A 24,533-nucleotide genomic window follows, 5' to 3' on the forward strand; every position below is an offset into this window, starting at 1 on the left:
GTGGTACATTAACCTCCTTATCAGCTGTGCCAGCGATAACCTGCTAACTCCAATAACTACAAAGTAAGCGGAAAGTAGAGCAGAGAGTCCAGCTCTCACAGCCTCCACTGCCAGCCGAAAATCGAGGCAATTATGTAGAGAAGAATCTTTCGAGCAGACTGCTGTTTAAATATTTGCGCGCCGAAATGAGCAATTAATGGAATTCGTACGAGTCAGGCAATTAAAGCGAACCACTTCCATAAGGAAGATCATCGCAACTGGAGAGCTTTGAATAGTCCAACTCCCGGCCGCAAGTACTCCAACCAGATCCGACTGCCCTCTCACAGTTTCAGATACAATACACAATCACAACATACAGATACAGATACTGAGCGCTGAGTACAGAGTTTCACTCAACGAGCGAAGATCGTTGGGCTTCGCATTCATTCCTCGAGAGTCAGTTGAGCATTGGACGTCCTCGTTAACGGTTGCCTGCGTCTTCTGAGCGACGAAGTAAGTGGTGCTGGTGGAGCTACTGCATCTGGTGGAACCGAATCCACATCCACATCCACTCGTGTCTCAAGTCTTCTCGGTCACCCAATATTTGTTTTTTCGTTGTTTCGACTTGTTGTTGCTGCCAGTCAGTTAAGAAAAGGCAAAGAAAAGCCCCCACCTAGATAAAAAAAAAATGAAACATAAAAAGTATCTCGCATGTGACGGAGTGTTTCCCCGTGAGGTTCTTGCCTTCGAGGTGCCGATACAATTACACGTAAAACGAGGCAACACAATCCCAGTTCAAAACGCCAGTCAGCAGAAATGCAACTGGCAGCGAAGTGTGCACTCAAGTTTGGAAAACTGCAGTTAATATTAAAATGGAATATGGAATATTAATAGTAGAGAAATATATTTTGGAAAATCGCCGAATAGTGCCATGTGTTACTCGACGAACGGTCGCAGCGGAAAATGTATCTACCATATAAATATAGCCGATAAATAAACGAAAATAACGCAGTTGCTGCGCCCTCTGTGCATCCGTGAGATACGAAACGGAGTTCGTAAAAGTATCTGAGCGGTTTTTGAGTGCTTTCCTCCGATTTCCCTCTACCTGCTGCTTTGTGCGTGTGTGTGTGTGAATGTGAGTGTGCGTGTGTTGTGCCGATGAACCAGTGGATAAAAACAAACCAAGCAATAAAGATACAGGCCAAAAGGTGCAAACAAAAACGCAGTTCAGCCATAAGAAAACCACGACTTGGGCTATAGTCTTTATATAGAGTTTGATATCAGCTAGTTCGTAGCCCCAAATTCTTATCGCCAAAGGAACTCGTGTTCGTGTTCATAGGCGCGTATCTCGTCTCGGCTCAAGACCCAGTCTATATACAATACTCCCGTTATGTGCAGCATGGGATCTGAAATCTGAATGGAGCGGATGTTCGTTCCGACCATATATAGTATGTGGTGTGTGTGTGTGTGTGTGTGTGTGGGGTGTATAGTTCCAGTATCAGTGTTATGTGATTGGATGGACTGAACTGAACTCTGCGCAAAGGGTTCATCTGAAAGTCGGCCGCCCTGACAACAGATTTCGTATAGTTTTCGAACCGTAAAGAGCCCAACGGCTGATAAGACAGACCATTCAACAAAAGCGGGAAATAAATGGGTGCCATTGATAAACATACGACTTATGATGTGCAAACAATTAATAAAACTCAAAAAAAATCTTGGCTGTGTACTGTTCGTGTTTCGGTGTTTAAAAATAAAACGAATCGAAATTCTGATTCTGTTTGTGATTTCGAGCAGACAATGCTTTTGGAATAGAACGAGCCGGCGTTTCTAGGAAATTATATTCATATTCGGACTGGGACCCACGATATCGGTATCACTGAATGAAATACCAGAATGAACAATTTCTATAAGTCCCTTCAGCTGGATGATGTCTTGAATTCCGCATCTCACCCACGAGAACTGGTATTTTCCTGTATCCAAGGGAATCTTTGAGTCTGCTCTCATATTGCATTCGTTTTCAGAGGATGTGATATCATCTTGCCGCAAATACTGGGCAAATATTTGCTAATTAGTGCCTCTACTTAACTGAATTCATAGAAAAGACACACACAGAATCTTAGAGCTTGGATCTGCAGAATCTCAATTAATCCAACCTTGCAACTAGTGCAGTGCTCATATGTACATACTAAGAACTAAAAACCTCATTATTAATTGTGGCGGTTGCAGCTCAAAATTGAGAATGAGAATGAGTTGAGGAGTAGATGAAATCATCGCATAGAATTACTTCAAGTTCCCGAATAGCAAAGATACACATGGTGGGCAGTACAAGCACATATACTTCACTCGACTGGAGCTCATGCTCGAGCGTTTATTTATGTCTCAGCTTGTTGTTTAAAATTTTCATTTGCAGTTCTCGTTTTGTTTACCCGAAAAGCAAATGAACTCATTGCCGGCCTGGCCACTAAAGTTTATTTTTCAAGCGATTTACTCGGCGAACTAATTAAAAATCGGCCCCGGAACATGGAACAATATGTGGCACACATGTTCTGCGATTTGGTATATCTAAACTGATCATAATCTCGTGCATTTTCCAGCATATGAAGTCGCTCAGGCACCTCCAACAGGAATAGGATTTCGTAATGAATTGACGAGCGAGACACCAAAGTACAACCTCAAAGGAACAACCCACCAGTCCAGATAGCCACACAGACTTTAGAACTTCTCCACTCGTCCCAGTGACACCCAAGCCCACCTGTAGCCCAACGAGCCACCCAAAACCGAACCCACCATGAAGCGCAGCCGGTGGAGCCACAGTGGCTCCTCCACGGCTCGTCTCCTGCTGATCGGAGTCCTGTTCGCCAGCTGTTCCACCGCCATCCTGGGCGCCCAGCGTCCGCCCATCAACTCCGCCGGAGGTCACGAACTGCGCGGAACCACCTTCATGCCGGCCCTGGAGTGCTACGATCCATACGGCAGACCGCAGGTAAGGGACTGGCACTCGGAGCCACTGTTTACCCTCATTGTTTGTCCACAAACCAATTGAGAAGAATTGAGAATTAGTAGTCGGGCACTCAGCTTTTGGGTTGGGTCAATTCGAGTGAGAGATGCCAACTAATTGAGTAATTAAGCGACAGTTTCGTAGGAAGGAAAGAAATCGGGGGAAGTTCTGGGAATCTATCAATTACAGTAGTCAAAACAGAATAATTTTAATGAATAGTATGACTTTATTTAGTAAACTTTCAACTGTGTGAGTAATTATATATTTTATTATTATTATTACTTTTTTACTCCTTAGAAATGTCTGCCAGAATTTATCAATGCTGCCTACCAACTGCAAATTGAGTCAACTAATACCTGTGGTGAGCAGAACGACAACCACTTTTGCATACAAACCATGAACCAAAATCACAAAAACTGCGAATTTTGCAAGTAAGTAAAAAAACCTACAAAAGGCCTATATCAATCATTAATGGAAAATATTTCTGTATAGGTACAATGATCATAATCCATCCTTCTTGACGGATTTGCATGATCCGCAAAGTCCAACCTGGTGGCAATCGGAGACCATGTTCGAGGGCATTCAGCACCCGAACTATGTGAATCTGACTTTGCACCTTGGTAAGCATAATAGATGATGAATTTAAAAACAATATTTTTGTAATATGTGTACATTTTCTGAAACCCAGGAAAATCCTATGACATCACCTACGTGCGCATTCTCTTCCGCTCACCACGACCCGAATCCTTTACGATTTACAAGAGGACCTCGGAGAGTGGACCCTGGATTCCGTACCAGTTCTACAGTGCCACCTGTCGCGACACCTACTCCCTGCCAGATTCGCGAGCCATTCGCAAGGGTGAGGGCGAGGCCCATGCTCTGTGTACCAGCGAGTACAGCGATATCTCGCCGTTGAGGGACGGTGAGATTGCCTTCTCCACGCTGGAGGGTCGTCCCAGTGGCATCAATTTCGAGCGCAGCGGAGAGCTGCAGGAGTGGGTCACGGCCACGGATATCCGTATCACGCTGGACCGACTGAACACCTTCGGTGACGAACTCTTCGGTGATTCCCAGGTGCTCAAGTCGTACTTCTATGCCATCAGTGACATTGCCGTGGGTGCGCGTTGCAAGTGCAATGGACATGCCAGCAAGTGTGTCCCGAGCACGGGAATGCATGGCGAGAGGACTCTGGTATGCGAGTGCCGGCACAACACCGATGGACCCGATTGCGATCGCTGTCTGCCGCTCTACAACGACCTCAAGTGGAAGAGATCCACCTCAACGGAGGTCAACGAGTGCAAAGGTGAGTGCAATCAACCTAATTACTACGCATTCCTAAAATTCGATTGCTGACCTAGCAAAAATACTCTTTCATAACAAGGAACTACATTTGTCAAACTAGTTTTACCCAACTGCACTTTCAGCGAGGTGGGGGAGAGGGTCTTTCTGGTTTTCAATTAGCTGGACACTGCATCCAGTCTAGACCTTCTTTATAAGGACAGACCACTTTGCCGTTAGAGGCAGTTTTGTTTAAGAGAAGCGAAGACAGTCCATCCATCAGTCATGTTTCTGCCTAGCTTGCTAGCGGTCATCTTTTTGGTGCTGCCTTTTGTCCAAGGCTGGTCGCATGATTACAGTTTGGAGACCAATCTTATAGGGCCAGAAGTGCCAAATTGGTACCTGATCAACTGTATAAATAGTTATAGACGAGATAAAGGAAATACACTAAATTATATTGTAATTCTTAGCTTGCAACTGCAATGGACTGGCGGACAAGTGCTTCTTCGACGCGAATCTGTTCAACCGGACGGGTCATGGAGGTCACTGCCTGGATTGCCGAGAGAATCGCGATGGACCCAACTGCGAACGCTGCAAGGAGAACTTCTATATGCGCGACGATGGCTACTGTGTCAACTGCGCCTGCGATCCCGTGGGCTCCAGATCGCTGCAGTGCAACAGCCACGGCAAGTGCCAGTGCAAGCCGGGTGTGACCGGCGACAAGTGCGATCGCTGCGACAACAACTACTACCAATTCGGACCCCATGGATGCCAGCAGTGCGGCTGCGACACTGGGGGATCCCATCAGAATACACCCGCCTGCGATACCGAGACTGGAATCTGCTTCTGCAAGGAGAATGTGGAGGGCAGACGCTGCAATGAGTGAGTTCATCAGCCATAGAGAATCCCAGCTTACTATCTCGACTAAACTTTTAATTTCTTTCATAGATGCAAACCGGGCTTCTTCAATCTGGACAAGACCAATCGATTTGGTTGCACGCCCTGCTTCTGCTATGGCCACACCTCCGAGTGCATGACTGCCCCAGGATACTCCATTGTTTCGGTCACCTCGAATTTCAACAAATTCAAGGAACGCTGGACGGCTGCCGATTTGAACCAACGCGAGGTGGACATCAAGTACAACCAGTACAGCCGGAGCATTGGAACCACCGCCCAGGGCAATGAGCATGTGTACTTCCAGGCACCGGATCGCTTCCTCGGCGATCAGCGTGCCTCCTACAACAGGGATCTGAAATTCAAGCTCCAGCTAGTTGGTCAGGTGGCCAATACCGGAGTCAGTGACGTGATCTTGGAGGGTGCTGGAAGCCGTATCTCGCTGCCCATCTTCGCCCAGGGCAATGGAATACCCGACCAGGGTGTCAAGGAGTACACCTTCCGGCTGCACGAACATCACGACTACCAGTGGCAACCAAGCCAGTCGGCTCGAGGATTCCTTTCGATTCTGTCCAATCTGACGGCCATTAAGATCAGGGCCACGTACTCGGTGCAGGGTGAGGCCATTCTGGACGATGTCGAGCTGCAGACGGCACATCGTGGAGCCGCCGGCCACCCGGCCACCTGGATCGAGCAGTGTACCTGTCCGGAGGGTTACCTGGGTCAGTTCTGTGAGTCCTGTGCTCCAGGCTACCGCCACAGTCCAGCGCGTGGCGGTCCCTTCATGCCCTGCATCCCCTGCGATTGCCATGGTCATGCGGACATCTGTGACTCGGAGACAGGCAGGTGCATATGCCAGCACAACACCCACGGCGATAACTGCGATCAGTGTGCCAAGGGATTCTACGGAAACGCCCTAGGCGGAACTCCCAACGACTGTAAGCGTTGCCCCTGTCCCAATGATGGTGCCTGCCTGCAGATCAACGAAGATACGGTCATCTGTACGGAGTGCCCTAAAGGTTACTTCGGTTCCCGTTGTGAGCAGTGTAGCGATGGCTTCTTCGGAGATCCCACGGGTCTCCTGGGTGAGGTGCAGACCTGCAAGAGCTGCGACTGCAATGGCAACGTGGATCCCAATGCCGTGGGCAATTGCAACCGGACTACTGGCGAGTGCTTAAAGTGCATTCACAATACAGCCGGAGAGCACTGTGATCAGTGTTTGTCTGGACACTTTGGTGATCCTCTGGCCTTGCCGCATGGACGATGTGACCGCTGCAGTTGCTACGAGGCTGGAACCGAGCAGGATGAACAGAGTATCACGCGATGTGACCAAGTCACTGGTCAGTGCCAGTGCAAGCCGAATGTGATTGGAAGGGATTGCGGAGAGTGCCAGCCGGGCTACTTCAACATCCGATCGGGCAATGGCTGCGAGAACTGCCTGTGCGATCCGGTGGGCAGCTACAACTCTACCTGTGATCGCTACTCTGGCCAGTGTCACTGCCGACCAGGTGTAATGGGTCAGCGGTGCGATCAGTGCGAGAACTATTTCTACGGATTCTCCAGCGAGGGCTGCAAGCCATGCGAATGCGACGAGAGCGGTTCCAAGGGATTCCAGTGCGATCAGAATGGCCAGTGTCCTTGCAATGATAACGTGGAAGGTCGTCGTTGCGATCGCTGCAAGGAGAACAAGTACGACAGGCATCGGGGTTGCATCGATTGCCCCGATTGCTATAACCTCGTGCAAGATGCCGCCGATTTGCATCGTGCCAAGTTGTTCAATCTCAGTCAAACGCTGGACGAGATTGCTCGCACGCCGGTGACCAATGACGATGAGTTCGAGGCCAAGTTGAAGGCGGTGCAAGAGAAGGTGGCTGTCTTGGCCCAGGATGCCCGCGATAATTCCGGTGATGGTGGTCAGACATACGCAGAGGTCATCGATGATCTTCACAAGCACCTGGACAGCGTAAGGGAGCATCTGGTGAGCGCGGATAAGTTCCAGGCTGATGCCAATGCGGAGATCGACAGGGCGCGCCAGAACTATACCATTCTGGACCAGATCACCGAGAACGCCAAGAAGGAACTGCAGCAGGCCCTCGACCTCCTGAATGACGAAGGTGCCCAGGCTTTGGCGCGGGCCAAGGAGAAGTCTGTGGAATTTGGACAGCAATCGGAACAGATATCGGACATCTCGCGGGAGGCTCGTGCCCTGGCCGACAAACTGGAGTCGGAGGCCCAGTTCGATTTGAAGAATGCCAAGGATGCCAAGGATGCGGTGGAGAAGGCCCATCAGCTAGCCAAGAGTGCCGTCGACTTGCAGCTAAAGATCGGCACCGAGCTGCGTTCGGAGGTTGGTCTGGAGCTGAGTCATGTGAAGCAATCCCTGGGCACCGTAGTGCAGACCTCCAAGGAGGCTCTTCGCAAAGCCAACGAGGTCTACGATACAGCATTGACCCTGCTCAATGATGTGAATCGTCAGACGCAACCAGAAATTGATATCAGTCAGCTGAAGAAGGATGCAGTGGCCGCCAATGAACGAGCGGATGAGCTACTCAAGCAGATTACTGAATTGTCTAACAGCAACGGCGAGCTCTTTGCGGATTTCGAAACGGAACAGGAACTGACGGAGGCGCTGCTAAAGAGGTGGGTGCACCAAGCCTAATCCTTATTAATTCTTCGCTAACTTGTTCTATAATTTCAGAGCTGAACAGCAGCAACTGGAGGACATCGAGCTGCTAGAGCGTGCCAAGGCTGCCCTCGACAAGGCTACCAAGGCAGTGGAACAGGGTGACAATACCCTAAAGGAGGCCAACAATACCTACGAGAAGTTGGCCGGCTTCCAGTCGGATGTCCAGCGCACTTCGGAGAGTGCGGAGAAAGCCCTGCAGACGGTGCCCAACATCGAGAAGGAGATCCAGAATGCGGAGAGCCTGATCAGCCAGGCGGAGGAGGCTCTCGATGGAGCCAATAAGAATGCTAACGAGGCCAAGAAGAATGCCCAGGAGGCGCAGCTGAAGTATGCCGAACAGGCTTCCAAGGTAATTCATTCAGGCACACCCTATTATCCTTACTAAATTCGTGCAATTTCTTGACAGGATGCTGAGCTGATTCGCCGCAAGGCCAATGAGACCAAGGTGGCTGCCCGCAATCTGCGCGAAGAGGCCGACCAACTGAATCACCGCGTGAAACTCACCGAAATGGACATCTTCAAGCTGGAGGAGAGCTCGACCAAGGACGACAATCTGGTGGACGACGCCAAGCGAAAGGTGGGTCAGGCCAAGGCCGATACCCAGGAGGCCCAGAAGCAGATCGAGAAGGCCAATGCCGACCTGACGGCCATCAAGGATGAGCTGGAGAACCTGAAGGACATCAACACGGGCGATTTGGATAAATTGGGTAAGAAACAAAAACCTCTCTAATCTGAATTTACTTATGAGTAATCTTATTAATCCCGCAGAGAATCGTTTGGCCACTGTGGAGGGTGAGATCAATCGCGTCAACCTGACGGGACGCATCGAAAAGTACCGGGAACAGCGCACCATTCAGAAGAATCTGATCGACAAGTACGATGCCGAGCTGAGGGAACTCAAGGATGAAGTCCAGAATATTGGACTTATTTCCAAGGCTCTGCCCGATAGCTGCTTCAGTCGCAATCGCCTGGAACCCTAGAGCTCTACGAACAATCCCACTTCCCATAACAACTACTTCAATTTTAACTAAGAACGAAGATCAGAGACGAGACGAACAAATCAGATTTATGATAGAACGTAGACGTTGAATGAAATTATGTAATTTTAGTGCCTTAGCCGAAATATTCTGTTTAGTGACCCAGCCCAAGGATCCAAGGATCCACAAAGGAGACCAACTGAGCAACGTTAAGCTTTAACGCATCATCGTTCGCCTACTGTATGCCATATACTATAATGATACAACGGATACAAGGGGATGGATGATGACTACATCGAGAATCAACTGCCAACTGTGCTTCACCAGTTTCAAGCCAGCCACGGACTGTATTATATGTTAAAAAAAAATGAGACACTAAACGAAACACACAAGACCTTGTACTCCCACAATCCGACAATCCAATCGCATATCTATATCTCTGCCGTAGCTCCACCTGAAGTCTATTCTAAACACTTATATATTAACATATTTGTCATCTACGTTTAATGTGCCAATACAATTACCATGTATCTTTGTGTATAAGTCGCTTAAAGAGTTTCCTTTCAAAATATAACTTTTCCAACGTTGTTGTAAGTTTGTAAAAATCCACCATTAACCTGGAACTGGGAAATATAAGGATGCCCGGCGAAAATACTTTTTGAAGACGAAGTTAGCATAAAATACATTATTTTGCACTAATTGCTTTCACTAAGATTCGATTCTCCATTATCCATTTTATTCAAAACAGAACTTTTGAAAATATTAAAATTGTAATGTATACATGTAAAAAGTAAAGTAAATAAACCGATAGAACGATATACTTTTCGATAACATACAAAATATCGACGACCAATAACCGATAGCATTGATGATACTATCGTTCTTTTTGCATATCTAATGCACGTGTTGTTTAAATTTGTTTGTAAACAAAAGTGTTCTTAAATGATTTTTTAGCTGCAGCACGGCAAATTAGCTACAAAACATGTCACGAATTATAGTCAAACAGCTTCCCAAGCATGTGAGTATGTAGTCTTGCAAAAAGAAGCATCTATTTAAACTGAAATTGTAGATTACCGAGGACAAACTTCGTCAGATCTTTGGTGCCCAGGGCACGATTACGGATCTGCAACTAAAATACACGCCCGATGGAAAATTCCGGCAATTCTGCTTCGTGGGTTACAGCACCGAGGAGGAGGCCCAGTCGGCCATCCGGCACTTTGACAACACATGCATTCAGACCAGCCGGGTGCGCGTCGAATCCTGTGCTGCCTTGGGCAGCGAAGATAAGCCACAATCTTGGAGCAAGTACGCCAAGGACAGCAAGAAGAACCTAGACAAATTGAAGGAGAAGGAAAGGGAGGCGGCGGACAAGGCCAAGGAGTCTGAGAAAAAGAAGAAGAAAGAGAAAGTTGACAAGGTGGACCAAATTTTGAGCAGACACAAGGACGATCCGGAATTCCAAGAGTTTCTAGAGGCGCATGACAAGTCGCGAACCCTGTGGGGAAACGATTTGGGAATAAACAAAAACAAGGACGACGACGAAGAGGATGAAGAAGAGCAGAAAGAATCTCGAGTTGGCAGAGATGACAGTGGAGTGGATGCAGATGCAGGAGATGAGGATGGCTCAGACGATGAGGCAGATGAGGAAGAAGATACCGATAAATTAGCGGAAAAGCCCATCAGCGATCTGGAGTATATGAAATCCCTGATGGCAACCACATCCGGCGAAGCTACCGCAAAGAAACCCAAAACCAAAGCGGATAAATCAAATTTGGAGCTGTTCACCATCAAAATACACAATGTACCATACAACACCAAGCGCCAGGAGGTGCTAAAGTTTTTCAAGCCCCTGAAACCGTACTCCGTTCGACTTCCCAGCAAAGTTCACGGCTTCTGCTACGTAGGTTTCAAAACTGAGAAAGACATGGCCAAGGGAATGCTTAAAAACAAGAGTTTCATCAAGGGCAAGCAAGTATTCTTCTCTGACTTTACCGAGAAGAACAAGGTGACCAAAGCGAGCAAGAGTGGACAACCATTGGCACCAGCCGCCGTCGATGCGGGCAATGCGAAGTGGAAGCATCAGCAGGACAGTTTATCCAAAGAAGATGACATCTCCGAGTCCGGGAGGATATTCTTTCGTAATCTAGCCTACACTACTACCGAAGAGGATCTGCGCAAGCTTTTCGAGCAGTTCGGTCCCGTGGTGGAGGTAAACCTGCCCCTCGACAAGCTCACACGGAAAATCAAAGGCTTTGGCACAGTTACGTACATGATGCCGGAGCACGCATTAAAGGCTTTTAATACCCTCGATGGCACTGATTTCCATGGCCGCCTATTGCACCTTCTGCCCAGCAAGGACATCGAAAAGAATCCGAAAGAGGATTTGGATGAAAACGATGCCAGTCTGTCATTCAAAGAGAAGAAGGCCTTGAAACTCAAGAAGAACGCCCAAAAACCAATTGGCTGGAACACATTGTTTCTGGGTGCCAATGCTGTTGCAGAAATTCTCGCCAAGCAATTTAAGACCTCAAAGGAACGCATACTGGACACCAGCGATGGTGGCAGTAGTGCCGCCGTGCGCTTGGCTTTGGGAGAAACCCAAGTCGTCATCGAGATGAAGCGCTTTCTGGAGGAAGAAGGCGTTCGTCTTGATGCTTTTGATGAGCCCGCAAAGAAACGCTCCAACACTGTTATACTGGCCAAGAATCTGCCAGCGGCCACAGAAATTTCAGAGATTACCCCCATCTTTAGTCGATTTGGCCCAATTGGCAGAATTGTGCTACCTCCCAGTGGCGTTACGGCACTTATTGAGTACTGTGATCCTTTGGAAGCGAGGCAAGCCTTTAAAAAGTTGGCCTACAGCAAATTCAAGAATGCCCCACTCTATTTGGAGTGGGCTCCCGAACACGTCTTTTCCAAGACGCTTAGTGGAGAGCCAGTGATTCATAAATCGGAACCGAAACCAAAGGAGGAGGCAAAGCCGGAGGAGAAACCGATTGTAAATGATGTGAAAGCTGAGGAGGAGGATTCTAGGGCAGAGGATGCCGATGATGAACCCGAACCGAATACAACACTATTTCTACGGAACCTCAACTTTAAGACCGTACAAGAAACCGTGGAGAAACACTTCCGCCATTTGGGTAGCATTCACACTGTTGAAATTGCTAAACGAAGGGATCCCGAGAATCCCCGGGAATTCAAGTCCCTAGGCTACGGCTTCATTCAGTTCAAGAAGTCGTCAGTGGCAGAGCATGCTCTCAAGAACTTGCAGCTCACCCACATAGATGGTAATCCCGTCGAACTGAAGCGCAGCGATCGGGTGCTCAAGTAAGCCGCGGAACATAAAAGGATACTTTTAGTTTGCTAACGTTATAATCTTTTCCAGGACCCAAGATAATGATGGTGCACAACGGCGACTGGCCTCACAGAAGAAGCAAACGGGAACCAAAATCCTGGTACGAAATATTCCCTTCCAGGCACAATACCGCGAGGTTCGAGATATATTCAAGTACGTATAGGTCATACCTGTTAGGAAAAATTCTAATGCTATTGCTAATCCGTGCTGTCAGGGCTTTTGGCGAACTGCGATCCTTACGTATTCCTAAAAAGGCGACCACGGGCGAGGATGCGCATCGTGGTTTCGGTTTCGTTGACTACATGTCCAAGGCGGAGGCCAAACGCGCCTTCGACGCCCTAAGCGCCAGTACGCATCTTTACGGTCGTCGTTTGGTACTTGAGTGGAGCGCCAATGACGACAACCAGGACGTGGAGGAGCTTCGCAAGCGGACGGCGGCCAAATTCGATGGCAGTCAAGCGGCCACTGCGGCCAAACGCAGTAGAAAATCCTTCTTCGATGTGGAGGGCAGTGTGCAGCCAAATCAAGATGACGACGAAGAGGAGGAGCAATAGTCCTCAGACGTAGCTTGAATGTGTAGAACGTTCACGATATAATAAATAGAAATTGTTATTTTTATGAACAAAACTGTACGACTCTGTTTTAATAACTGCAATAACTATGCTATGCAACCTATTTGTTGTTCATGTTGCGCAGGAGCAGAAAGAAGTTTGCACTCAACCGAAAGACCTGAAAGTGGCATCTTAATGTGGTATGAAATAAAAGCCAATTTCAATACAATACCTGCACTAGGAATTTGTGGGATAGACTTGTAAACCCACCAACGCTTAAAACAAAAGTTCGACGTGAAAAAAGCAGCATCATTTTGATCATGAACTTAAATTCCCTAGACTCATTATACCAACTACAGTTGTACCAATCATGAAACAGCAGTTCACTCTAAAAATACAATAATTACTTGCATAAACATTAATATTATACAATATAATATACCTGGCTCTCCACCTTCTGTGCACTCACATTGTACAGAGTGATCTCCAGAGCTATGGTCACAAAGTAGACCATAATCATGCCCATCCACACCCAGCCAACTTCCTAAAGAAACAATTTTTAAGTTAATAGATGTATACACTATAAAGTTTATCAATCAACTTGCCAGAACTGTGCTAATCTTGTAGAGCAGCATGCAGATCAAAATACTGCTCACGGAACACTGAACCAGGATTATATACTTGAAGAGGTTTTCAATTTGATTGTGATGGCTAAATGAAAAGTGGTTAGAAGAGTTCGTTTTAAACAGTCTATCCTCTTACCTGGATATGCGAGCAAAAAGCCTCACGCAACATTGAAGATATTTGACTCTTTGGTCCTTGGGAACCAGGATATCCGATGTGGAATTTTGGACCAGAAATCTTAGTACTTTTATCAGACCAGACTCATATCTGGTAAGGACCACGAAAAGGCTGTTAAAACCAAAAACCGCTAATGGGAAAAGTTGTTAACTTATTTTTTAAGTAAAAAACTTCAAAGACTCACCAAAAAAGCACCAAAGAGGTCCAGATTGAAGTAAAAAGAAGCGAATCACATAGGAGGGAAATTCATATTTTCCCAATTGCAAATAAGGCACAATTGCCGGGTAAGCTGTAATATAAATTAATTAAATTATATCGTTCAAATAGTAGCTAAAGCAGTAGTCACTTACTCAAGGTCATTTCACATGTATCCTTATCCTTGATATAGCAATCGAAGATATATTGAAAGTATGGTCGCACACAATAGTATAGAACCGGCATGCAAACGATCTTGAAGAAGAACATCACCTGACGATCGATGATCATCCAATTGTTAAGCAAAATCAAACTAACTGAGCTCAGCAGTTCCTTTTTTCTCGGCAGTTCTGTTTTTGAAATGTTCAAAATATATTAAAGAACAGATATCACTGATTCTACTGTCTTACCCAAATTGAAAAGACCCAGTGACTTTAATACCTCGCCAGTCTCTGTAGAAAACACAAGTTGGGAACACGATTCTACTTTGCTCTGAAAGTGAAACATCTTGACCACACCAACGCTTAATTGAAAGGTAAGTAAAACAGCCTAATATAAAATATAATGGATTAGAGGTACGCAGATTAAGTATAAGCCACAGTAAACCAAACCTCAACGTAGGTCTCGAAGGAGATCATATAGTTCTCCATGATGAAGGCGACCAAACTGTAGATGATGCTCAAGTTAACAATCAATACCGCAATGCGAGTTCTGGATAAGAAAGACCATAATTTACCAAAAAAATATAGTTATATAGTAGGGTAAACCATACAATCGACAGTATTTGGAGCTGCGCTTTCTCGGTGCAATATTAACTCCCAGTGCATAGGCACTGTACTCCACCCACAGAAGGCCCAGTTTTGGCAGCTTGTCGATCCGCTCCAGCTCGTGATCCAGTTGGTCCTGCATTCCGTATTGATGAATACTGTACTGTTTGAAGAGAGCTCGTATCCTACGCTTTTTATGCATTTGCAATGGCTTTCGGGTCTCAATTAGGCTTTCCAAATTATATGGTTCCTTCCAAATAATTTGCTATACGTTGTGGTTATTGTGCAACTCGATAGGAGACACAAATAATTATACAAATTGGATGGGCGTTACTCAAAAGCATTAAAAATTTAGAACTCATCGAAGGTCCATGGCTACAAAGGCCTCAAAAAAGGCTAATAATGAAATTAAAGTCGGACACTGTTGGTATTAGTGTTAGCAATATCGAGTAAGCGGAAACATCCCCTTGACTTTTAATACATCTTTAAAATTAAAGAAATCCCTAAATCCCTTACTTTTCTAAGTTTGTGTAGATATATATTATTAAACACGTTATTAAAAGCTCCAACAATAATGTTTTATTGTTGACTTTGCAACAGTATGGTAAAGGGAAGATAATATTTCCTCAACCGCTGTAATGTCGTTGAATTTACCCAAATATTGTTACAAAAATATGGTTCCTGCTTGTGTGGCGGCTAGAATCTTGCATTTATTTTTGAAAATTGTGTCCGTTACTTTAAATTATACATTTGACTCGAATATGTACATTTTTTTCTACTAATGATGTAAATTTACATAGATTGTCTTGCATTCGTTGTCTACTGCGAGTTGCAGGTGTTTTGCCGTTATCCCCACACAGTCACACTGCGAAATAAGGTAAACAATTTTATTCGCAACTCAGAAATCGGGCGATAATATCAGTTTGGACTTGTCTGGAGTACTTGGCGGGCAGTGATAAGTCACATTAGCGAAGGCCCGCCCCTAAGGGCTAAAATGGAGGAACGCAAGCTGCTCCGTCCGGTGAAATCAACAAATCCACTGGTCTACCTGGACATTTCCATTGGCAAGGAGGATGGTGAGTGGAATCTGACCGAGATTGAGGCCATTGCCATGCCAACCAACTAGTTGAATCTGCTACTGACACGTACATATATATTGTCACAGCGGGTCGCATGATAATTGAACTGCGCAAGGATGTTGTGCCGAAGACAGCGGAAAATTTCCGTGCCCTGTGCACGGGCGAATGTGGTATCGGTACTCTGGGCAAACCGCTCCACTACAAGGGCACAAAGTTCCACAAGATCAAGCGAGTCTTCGTCGTCCAGAGCGGGGATGTGGTCAAGAACGATGGAAGTAGCGGCGAGAGCATCTACGGACCAGTTTTCGATGACGAGAACTTTGAACTCTCAGTAAGTTCCATTTTACAAAAAAGAGGTCACGGATATCTCTACATTCTTAATTCCAATGGAATAAGATCTATTTTTAATAGTTAAACACTTGTAATAAGATTTAAATCTTTTGACATTAAGCTGGCACCATGCATGCATATCTCTTATAACCAAATCATATAACCGATAATCTCCCACAGCACAGCGAAGAGGGCGTGGTCAGCATGGCCAACTACGGGAAGCCGAACTCCAACAACTCGCAGTTTTTCATTTCGGCCGCAGGCTGTGAGAATCTAAATGGAACAAACGTAGTCGTAGGTCGTGTCTTACGTGGCTTGGGTATCGTAGCTGAAATGGAACAAAACTGCAATGACGAAGGCGATCCGACGGCGGTGATCGTGATACGGGACTGCGGAGAGATAGCTCACAACGAGGACTGGGGCATCGAGTGCAACGACGAGACGGCGGACAAGTTGCCTGCCTATCCCCAAGACTGGCCGCGCAAGCTTGACAAGTTCGCAGTGAGTTATGGTTATATATTCCGTCATAACTTTAGCACTGACCCAATAACATTGCTTATTGTGCAACAGGCTGATGGGGCGGTGGAGCTTCTCACGGGCATTCGCCAATCGGGCAATCACTTCTATCAGCTTGGCCGCTATCACGAAGCGCGGGCAAAATATCGCAAGGCGAACCGCTACTATCATTACCTGAGCAGACAGTTCGGCTGGCAGCAGCTGAATCCCCTCAAAAAACACCTTGTCGATGAAGATCTGCTCAAGGTCGACGGCTTTTCCGTGGTAAACAACATTAATGCAGCCGCTGTGGACCTAAAAATTGGCAACTATACGAGCGCTAGAGAAGTTTGCAATGAAGCCATTCGCCGAGATCCGAAGTGTAGCAAGGCTTTCTATCGACGCGCTCAGGCGCAACGCGGATTGCGCAACTACGAGGAGGCCATAAACGATTTGAAAACGGCTCACAATCTCCTGCCGGAGAATAAACAGATCCTAAATGAACTGAACAGCACCAAGCAGCTCCTGGCCCAGTACAACCGACAACAACGAAATGCCCTTAAAAATCTATTTGCCTAGCTTGGCAGCCAGTCACCATTTTCATGGCTTCTTAAATGTAAATACTTATTAATAAATAAATGTTGGATTTACCAAGTCAGTGGTTTACCACAAGAAGGTAAAGCGCTAGTTTTCGTTTAAATGGAAGGGATAGGCGTATTGTGCTGTAATTGATAAATATATTGAATCGTACCTAACTTACATTTGTTCGTACACAATAATAATGATCGCTTACGTACACCGCAGTGTCTAATATGCAGCCTACGCACTAAAAGAATACATATAAAAGGGAGCTTACTTCTGCGATTAGCTTAGTTTACAGATTATTTTAAAGATTTGTCACAATGTCCTGTTCGCTGCGATGCGAATTGCCCGATGCGCTGCCCGCCGAGTAGCTCTTCATGCTGATCTCCATGTTAGTCAGAGCGCTGGATACATGATACAAGTTTTCCGACAGAATGGCATAGATCTCGAACAGCTCCGAGTCGGATTTGGATACTATAAAGGCTTCTGCTGGAAGAGTAAAAAGCTTTCAGTTACGGAGCACTTGTATCTTTGTCTTATTAGCATACCTGTGCGATCCTTCATAATACCATGCGCATAAGCATTTAGTATCACGGACATTTCATCCCATTTCTGCCGATTGTCCGCGCTGTTATAGCTAAATATGGTAACGTTTTGATAACCGCTAGCGTTGAGCGTTGAAATCCGTCGATACTGTCGCACATGAGCTATGGCGCTGGGCCAGCGCTGCAGATCGATGTGCTCGGTAAGGGCAGCCTCGAATTCCTCTGGGGTCATAGGCAAGCCAGGCGAAGGCGTTGGCGTATGCTCGCCTTCCGTCGAAGTGGATGACTCCAAGCAATCCAGTTCGGCCTCGCTGATATAGCGCACCAAGGCATCGCGAACCAGGGCATAGAGATCGGATATGTCGTGCATCTGCAATGGGATTCGTTATTACAACTGGTTCTTAATCAAATTCAGTCTTTTCACTTACGTCTTCGTTCATACGGAAATGATTAACAACATTCGAGGATATCTTATGATTTGATTCGATGAGCAGCAACAGTTGGAACATCAGTTTGTAAAGCGAGCGGCCCAAGTCGAGGACCACCTCAGTGGAAGCTGGATCGAAGGGCATATAGACTATACTGGAGGTGCTTGGCAACTCCAGCCCAGAAGCAGCCACATCCGCCTCGTTGAAGAGCGACAGTTTGCAACTTGTCTTCACTGCATCCAAACACTAAGATCAAGACAATTTCGTTAAATAAATGTCATCCTATAGCATAAATGAGTATGGTTATACCTCCAAAACCTGATCTTTACGATCGAAGAAGGTTTCAAGATGCTCCTGCACCTCCAAAACATTGAAACGCAACGTCTCAAAGAGCTTGGGTGAGGTTGCCTGCAGATCGCTGCACCAAACCTGAGGAGGATCAGCACGAGAACTGAGCAAATCCGTGAAAAGAGAGATCCTGTTGCCCAGTTGTGAGCCAATGCCGGTAAAGAACTTCTTCGCCTCCTTGGAAATGTTGACCGTTTTGAAAGTAAGCTCCTTGATCAGTCTGTATAGCTGCTGCAGTAGTTCCGAGGTGTGGGCTGATGGCTGATTGACCAACAAAGCCTGCACCTGGCGACGCCAGTTCTCCTCCGCCTCATCATGAATGGCGGCGGAGAATCGAATGATGCCCGGTAGATGTGGCGAGGCATTACAGGGTGTTAGGTCACCCAAATCCCCAGCACTGGATCCACTGGTATCGCTTCGCGACACCGAGTTGCGTCGCCTGCGCTCTCGAAGACTTAATGATGTGGGGGGCACAGCACTGTACCCGGACTTCAGGAACGACTGTCGATGATCCTCGTCCAAAGGCGACTCCGATTCAGCCTCTTCGTCGGATGAATCGTCCGCAATCTGTCGTTTCCTCTTACTCAAAATGGGAGTCTTATCACTGAAGCTGTCCTCAAAGGCGGATGAGTGACCTCCTTTAATGGAGCCACCAATGCCACTGCCGCAATTCAAGCGATCCTCATCGCCCTCGAAGAGCTGATGACGACGAACTCCCCAGTTGAAGTTGTCCGTGGATTCGCCGGCAATACTGTCCTCGTACTCCAAGAAATCAAAGTCCTTGAAGACGGTGAAATCGGGCTGACCATCGTCGCGCCTCGAACCGCTGCTCAGGTCACCCTGAGGACCGGAAGTTTCTTCCGTAGACGATGCGGCCGAAGACTGGCGCTCCATCAGATCCGAGGATTGGCTGAAGATCACCTATATGTACATTTTAAGCGATTAGTTAAGTTCACAAAAGATAACGATTAACATTTAGATGAATAGTATAGAAGAGTAATTGAGATAAAGCTTACGCTTTGTCTGGTCGCAATCGATCCGGTTAGTAGTGACGTGCTCAACGACTAAATGTGTTTAGATAAAGAGTATATAAACGAAAAGTACAGTTTGAAACAAAACATGCCACATGCGAACGGAACAACGGAATAGAAAAGCAAAAAAAAAGGTATTTTTGTGTGACTCGATTGTGTGGAATGGAACACAGGACAAAACAAAAAACGATGATCAATAATCTTGGTAATTTTCATATCAAAAAGAACTTGATATGAACATAGAAAACATGTTGCTTGCTTAATATTTCAATAGAACTAAAAATAACAAATTCAAAATGATAACAATTTTTCTGTATAGCTACCACATGCGAGAACTAAAATCACACAAAGCAAAACTAGACGCGGCACATAGAAACGTGTCCTTTACCTTTGAGCAAATTGAGTTTATGAAATCATCCTAGATATTTTTCGATTTTGGTATCAGATTGATTGGTTAATGATGATAATGCGTGTTAGTTTGTTTTTGGTTTGGTATTGGATTTGGTATTGGTATTTGGTATTGTTTACATGAAAGAAAAAGAGTTAGAGGTAATAATTGCACAATTGATAATTGCAAAAATGCATGAGAAGAGGGGAGCTCTAGGGGAGCCTAAGGCATGCACCTGGCTATGTACAAGCGGTCGGCTGTTTGGATCCTGGGCAACACTTACCGATGGCGACTTGGGCAGGCCGACGCGCTGCCCGCAGGTGGTCAGCAGATTGACCAGACACTCACGCACTCGACACTGAGACATCCAGGGTCGCTTCCATCCGCTCAGTGGCACCGTATCCGCCGGCGACAGGCTGGCACTCCGACGCGGCGAGTTGGGTGTTCCGACCACGCTGCTGCCAGCTCCGATGGCATGCTGCTGCTGTTGGTGTTGGGCAGCTGCTGCGGCTGCCAGGGCCGCCACATTGGTGTTGGCACGCTGCTGTTGCATCTGGACATTGGTTTGCTGCTGGGCAGCACTGGGCGCCACCGTCACAGTGGTGGCATTTGTCAGAGTGGAGTTCAACGAGGAGCTGCCCGTGGTGGAGACGGCTCCACCGGCCACCGGCTCCTCCGTCTTCAACAGGATGCGCCGACCGATCAGTGGCGTTTGCGAAACGTCGAATGTAAATTCCATAGTGCGACCGGCCAGTTCCTTTTTACAGAACATATCCGAGTCCGGATATGCGCCATAGAAAGAGAACGATAAGCCGGCGCTGCTGCCGTCGCTGGGTGGCACTACCTGCAAGGACGAGCTCCGCGTCACGATCAGCTTCAGGATCTTCAGCGAGTCCTTCCAGTAAGCCGTCTAAAAGTATTAAAAAAAATTCAGTACTTCATTTTGATACATGTTTTAAACATAAATATTGTAATAAATAATGTTGGTTGATCAAACCATGTTTTCTTTTTAAGAATTATTTCAGTGCCCACCAACAATAATCTAAATTAGAATCTCACTTGGTTATTTAGATTAGATGTTGGCCCATAAAGGCAAAATAATTACAATAAACAAAATGCACTTATCATTTGACAGATTTATGACATAATAATAATATGAACTGGTTTAAAGTTTCAACGAGATAGCTTTACTTTTAATGGAGGGTTTCAGATTGATTTTTTGTTTGCACTGACGAGGGAAATCCCCAGATACACATATACATATATTCTACTTACATCCAGATATTTTCCAATCGCCCTCAGCAAGTCGGCATTTATACTCTGAGCCTGCGGCGCCGACAAATCCACGTAGTGCAGCATGCAGTGGATAACATTCAGTACGGGCACCTGCACCTGCTGCGGCCCCTTTTCCAGGACCTCGATGAGAAACGCCACCATGTGGAGGCCCATGTGCGCATAGGTGTCATGAAGGTACTTGACCACACACTTGGTCCACTGAAACGACTCCTTGCAGAAGGTCTTTCGGCTGTAGAGTGTCATCACAGTGCCCAGGTTTTCCAGCTTTGCGCCCAGCTCCGTTGAAACCTGAGCAATGTTTTCTGCACTGCGGATGCAAATTTCATTGGCATCCTCGTAGTGCAGCAACATGTAGGGCAGCAGGGCGATTACATTCATCGGGAAGGCGCAGCTTTGGGTGGGATCACACACGGGAAGGGTCAGCAACGGTGCGAATTGGGACAGCAGGGTAATTGTGGGTTCATACGTGGCACTGTGTGTGCAGCCCTACAAAATCGATAAAAAAAAACATGATTAAATTTTAGTCATTATTGAGGTAATTCTGACACATACCTTCAAGAGGAGGGCATGAACACCCGGATAGGCCGTCCACTTCAACTGCTGCTGCAACTTCTCCACCTTATCCCGTGCATCTGGCCGATCTAATGGAAGTCGGTGCAATACCCTGGTCAGCAGACGGAGTGCCAGCATAAACTCATGTTCGTAGTCCGATTCCAGCAGGGAAACAGAGAGCCAAAACAGTTGCGCCAGAATGGTCATCTTATCATCCTGCGTGGCCGTATCACCCAGCATCTTCAGACTCTGGGCGCTCCGGGAACGGGAAAGCGCTGATCCAGCTCCTCCGCCGCCAACGCCGAACTTGCAGACGACGCTGCGCTCTAGATCGATTCCAGAAGATCGATTCCTCAGCTCCACCTGCTTGTCACAGGGTGAATTGTTTGCCTTTCGTCCGCAATAGGACACCGAGTAACTGGTGCTCCTTCCATGACTGGGAATCGAGTAGTTCGATGATTGTGGCGTCATTCCCGATGGCGATTTCTTGCCGGGCAGAATTGAGTTCGGTCCTCCGTCCTTGTTGTTCAGATTCGGTGTGCTCTTGAATATATCCTTCATCACATCCAGGGGTCGGAAGTCCGAATCCAAACTATCCACTGCAGCCTCTAGAGTTAGAAGCAACTCCGTTACATATCCCTGCATATCCTCACCCTGCTCCGCCACGGTTTCCACCAGTCTGGAGAGAATATCCGATAGCATTCTCGAATTGATGGGTACATTCAACGCCCGGAAGATCTGCAGACATCGACCGGCATAATGACGCGATGAGCAGGATAAACCCAACTGGAGGGCAGTCTGCGCCCAGCGCTCAGCGATGCGAGCTTGGGGATAACTATCTGCAAACACCTTGACCATGTGCTTGAGGAAGCAGCTCAATTGCTCTGCAGATTTTACTGCCCACACCTTGGCCGTAATATCCTCATAGTTCCACAGTGGCTGACACGTGTCCTGGGCGAGGAACTTCAACAGGCTCTTGATCACATGGGCAATGGGCATACTGGGACCCGGTTGTGGAGGAGCATGCTCATCGGGATGGATCAGCGGCACCTCCGAATTCTCCGAGTTATTCGGATTTATTTGCATGGCAGCTGGAGTAGCAGTCAAGCCTGGAGGCGTCGTAGTCTGACCATTTTGCGAACCCGTCGGCTGCTGACTCTGCGGCGTTTGTGATAAATTCTGCTGATGCGCCGCTATGATCGTGGAGCTGGAGAGATTGTGCTGCAGGGCATAGGCTGCCGCCTGGGGACTCACGTGCAGCAGATAGCTATCGAATTGCTGATGGAGCTCCGTAAAGTTATTGTCGATCACGGGCAACGCTGGCACCGTGAGTCCCAGGTCCAGTTTACTCGTTTCGCTGTTCAACAGGATGCGGGCCACCGTCAGGTGATCATTGTGCTCCGCCAGCACGATCAGCAGATTGACGCACAGCTGCTTGCAGTGCTCCCGCACAATGATGCGCGTGTGGTCCAGTCCCAGGAAAAGGATGTGCAGCATCAGAGGCAAGTGAAGGGTCCAGTCGATGCCCGGAATGCCGTCCACTACAATGTCGGTGAGCAGCATAACGGCCACATTGCATCTGCAAGTGAAATATGTATATAGTATGACAACATTAAATGGAGGAATCAGAAAAACTCAGCAGCCTTAAGTGAATTTAGGCAATATGGGTTTGAAAATAAAAATGTATTTCTTTGTTAAAATTTATTGCCATTGACAAAGTATATCTGAGCTAATGAGTGTGGGACTCATTAAGTGTCGAAAGCACAGATAACCCACGATGGACTGGAGACTAATTACCCCCAGCCGTAAATAACACGTGCAAGCATTTCTTCTATAAAAAGCAGAAGCCATTGCGATATAGATTTAATTTTAAGCATGACTAAAAAGCTGGTATTGTTTTTATTGTTTGTTGCCACCGCCTGTGCCCACAGGAATCGCAATCGTACGGCGCATCATGGTGGTGGTCTCCAGGACATCATCGTAAATGGCTATCCGGCCTACGAAGGCAAGGCACCGTATGCTGTGGGCCTGCGTATGAACAATGGAGCCGTGGGCGGAGGTTCCGTAATTGGAAACAATTGGGTCCTGACCGCTGCCCATTGCCTGACCACCGATTCCGTGACCATACACTACGGCTCGAATCGTGCCTGGAACGGTCAGCTCCAGCATACGGTGAACAAGAATAACTTCTTTCGACATCCAGGATATCCCAATAGCGCTGGTCACGACATCGGACTCATTCGCACCCCGTACGTCAGCTTCACCAATCTGATCAACAAAGTTTCGCTACCCAAGTTCAGCCAAAAAGGTGAGCGTTTCGAGAACTGGTGGTGCGTGGCCTGCGGCTGGGGAGGAATGGCCAATGGAGGATTGGCCGACTGGCTGCAGTGCATGGACGTGCAAGTCATTAGCAACGGAGAATGCGCCAGGTCATACGGATCGGTGGCCAGCACTGATATGTGCACCCGGGCCACCGATGGCAAGTCCGTGTGCGGTGGCGACTCCGGCGGAGCACTGGTCACCCACGACAATCCCATTCAAGTGGGCGTTATCACCTTTGCATCCATCGGCTGCAAGTCTGGACCATCGGGCTACACCCGTGTCTCCGATCACTTGGACTGGATCCGAGAGAAGTCGGGAATTGCCTATTACTAACGAGGAGATTCGACCGATGATGTATCTAAATCAAATCATTGTCTATCCATATATTCTGATATTTTGGTTGCACTTTAAATGAACCTATGTAAATATATATCCATATTGAGCAGAAAATGGGGTTTACTTTACTATATTCAAACTTTAAATTGAATTACTTTAAGTAGTGTCTAAATTAATGATTTATTAATGGTTATCGAGTAGAAAAGTTCTTGAGTTGATTAAAATTAAACTTGTATTGCGTTTGCGGCTATGAGTATCCGTGATACGGTTAACACACAGACAATGAACAAATCCGTCATCGATAAGGCTACCAGGTCGTA

General features: G+C 46.9%; 6 protein-coding genes across 16 annotated transcripts in view; 4 read left to right on the plus strand and 2 right to left on the minus strand.

The window, feature by feature from the left end:
- Window positions 1–392: 392 nt before the first annotated feature.
- Window positions 393–9,464, plus strand: LOC117141020 (laminin subunit gamma-1). The gene is made up of 10 exons (XM_033304294.1): window positions 393–492; window positions 2,574–2,962; window positions 3,275–3,408; window positions 3,470–3,597; window positions 3,666–4,280; window positions 4,726–5,137; window positions 5,204–7,789; window positions 7,848–8,184; window positions 8,242–8,542; window positions 8,604–9,464. The coding sequence occupies exons 2-10, from the start codon at window positions 2,768–2,770 to the stop codon at window positions 8,813–8,815; spliced, it is 4,920 nt and encodes a 1,639-aa protein (XP_033160185.1). The 5' UTR covers window positions 393–492; window positions 2,574–2,767; the 3' UTR covers window positions 8,816–9,464.
- Window positions 9,465–9,707: 243 nt separating this feature from the next.
- On the plus strand, window positions 9,708–12,794 carry LOC117141022 (probable RNA-binding protein 19). Its single transcript, XM_033304295.1, has 4 exons — window positions 9,708–9,830; window positions 9,882–12,139; window positions 12,198–12,320; window positions 12,382–12,794. Exons 1-4 carry the CDS (start codon window positions 9,795–9,797, stop codon window positions 12,719–12,721), a joined length of 2,757 nt encoding a protein of 918 aa, XP_033160186.1. The 5' UTR covers window positions 9,708–9,794; the 3' UTR covers window positions 12,722–12,794.
- Window positions 12,795–12,839: 45 nt separating this feature from the next.
- On the minus strand, window positions 12,840–14,717 carry LOC117141033 (odorant receptor 67b). Its single transcript, XM_033304315.1, has 10 exons — window positions 14,487–14,717; window positions 14,326–14,425; window positions 14,125–14,263; window positions 13,870–14,064; window positions 13,704–13,808; window positions 13,481–13,649; window positions 13,324–13,429; window positions 13,161–13,262; window positions 12,951–13,106; window positions 12,840–12,896 (listed from the first exon to the last, which is right to left on the minus strand). Exons 1-10 carry the CDS (start codon window positions 14,681–14,683, stop codon window positions 12,840–12,842), a joined length of 1,326 nt encoding a protein of 441 aa, XP_033160206.1. The 5' UTR covers window positions 14,684–14,717.
- Window positions 14,718–15,311: 594 nt separating this feature from the next.
- On the plus strand, window positions 15,312–17,066 carry LOC117141026 (peptidyl-prolyl cis-trans isomerase D). Its single transcript, XM_033304306.1, has 4 exons — window positions 15,312–15,557; window positions 15,647–15,891; window positions 16,071–16,391; window positions 16,461–17,066. Exons 1-4 carry the CDS (start codon window positions 15,476–15,478, stop codon window positions 16,962–16,964), a joined length of 1,152 nt encoding a protein of 383 aa, XP_033160197.1. The 5' UTR covers window positions 15,312–15,475; the 3' UTR covers window positions 16,965–17,066.
- A 28-nt stretch (window positions 17,067–17,094) lies between these two features.
- LOC117141019 (protein furry) overlaps window positions 17,095–24,533 on the minus strand; it is a 47,634-nt gene continuing 40,195 nt past the window's right edge. For 3 of the 11 annotated variants that reach the window (XM_033304286.1, XM_033304291.1, XM_033304287.1), the window contains 8 exons: window positions 21,556–23,134; window positions 20,983–21,489; window positions 19,991–20,617; window positions 19,708–19,737; window positions 18,250–19,209; window positions 17,941–18,186; window positions 17,516–17,882; window positions 17,272–17,456 (listed from right to left, as the gene is read on the minus strand). In XM_033304286.1, the coding sequence (XP_033160177.1) occupies window positions 17,272–17,456; window positions 17,516–17,882; window positions 17,941–18,186; window positions 18,250–19,209; window positions 19,708–19,737; window positions 19,991–20,617; window positions 20,983–21,489; window positions 21,556–23,134 (4,501 nt within the window). Of the gene's footprint in view, window positions 17,457–17,515; window positions 17,883–17,940; window positions 18,187–18,249; window positions 19,210–19,304; window positions 19,353–19,707; window positions 19,738–19,990; window positions 20,618–20,982; window positions 21,490–21,555; window positions 23,135–24,533 lie in introns of all 11 variants that reach the window. The other 8 variants (XM_033304292.1, XM_033304289.1, XM_033304293.1 and 5 more) reach the window with 5 other exon arrangements.
- LOC117141032 (serine protease 1) lies at window positions 23,306–24,321 on the plus strand. Its single transcript, XM_033304314.1, has one exon. It carries the CDS (start codon window positions 23,431–23,433, stop codon window positions 24,208–24,210), a length of 780 nt encoding a protein of 259 aa, XP_033160205.1. The 5' UTR covers window positions 23,306–23,430; the 3' UTR covers window positions 24,211–24,321.

The sequence above is a fragment of the Drosophila mauritiana genome, chromosome 3L, assembly GCF_004382145.1.
Source record: "Drosophila mauritiana strain mau12 chromosome 3L, ASM438214v1, whole genome shotgun sequence".
NCBI classification, from domain to species: domain Eukaryota; kingdom Metazoa; phylum Arthropoda; class Insecta; order Diptera; family Drosophilidae; genus Drosophila; species Drosophila mauritiana.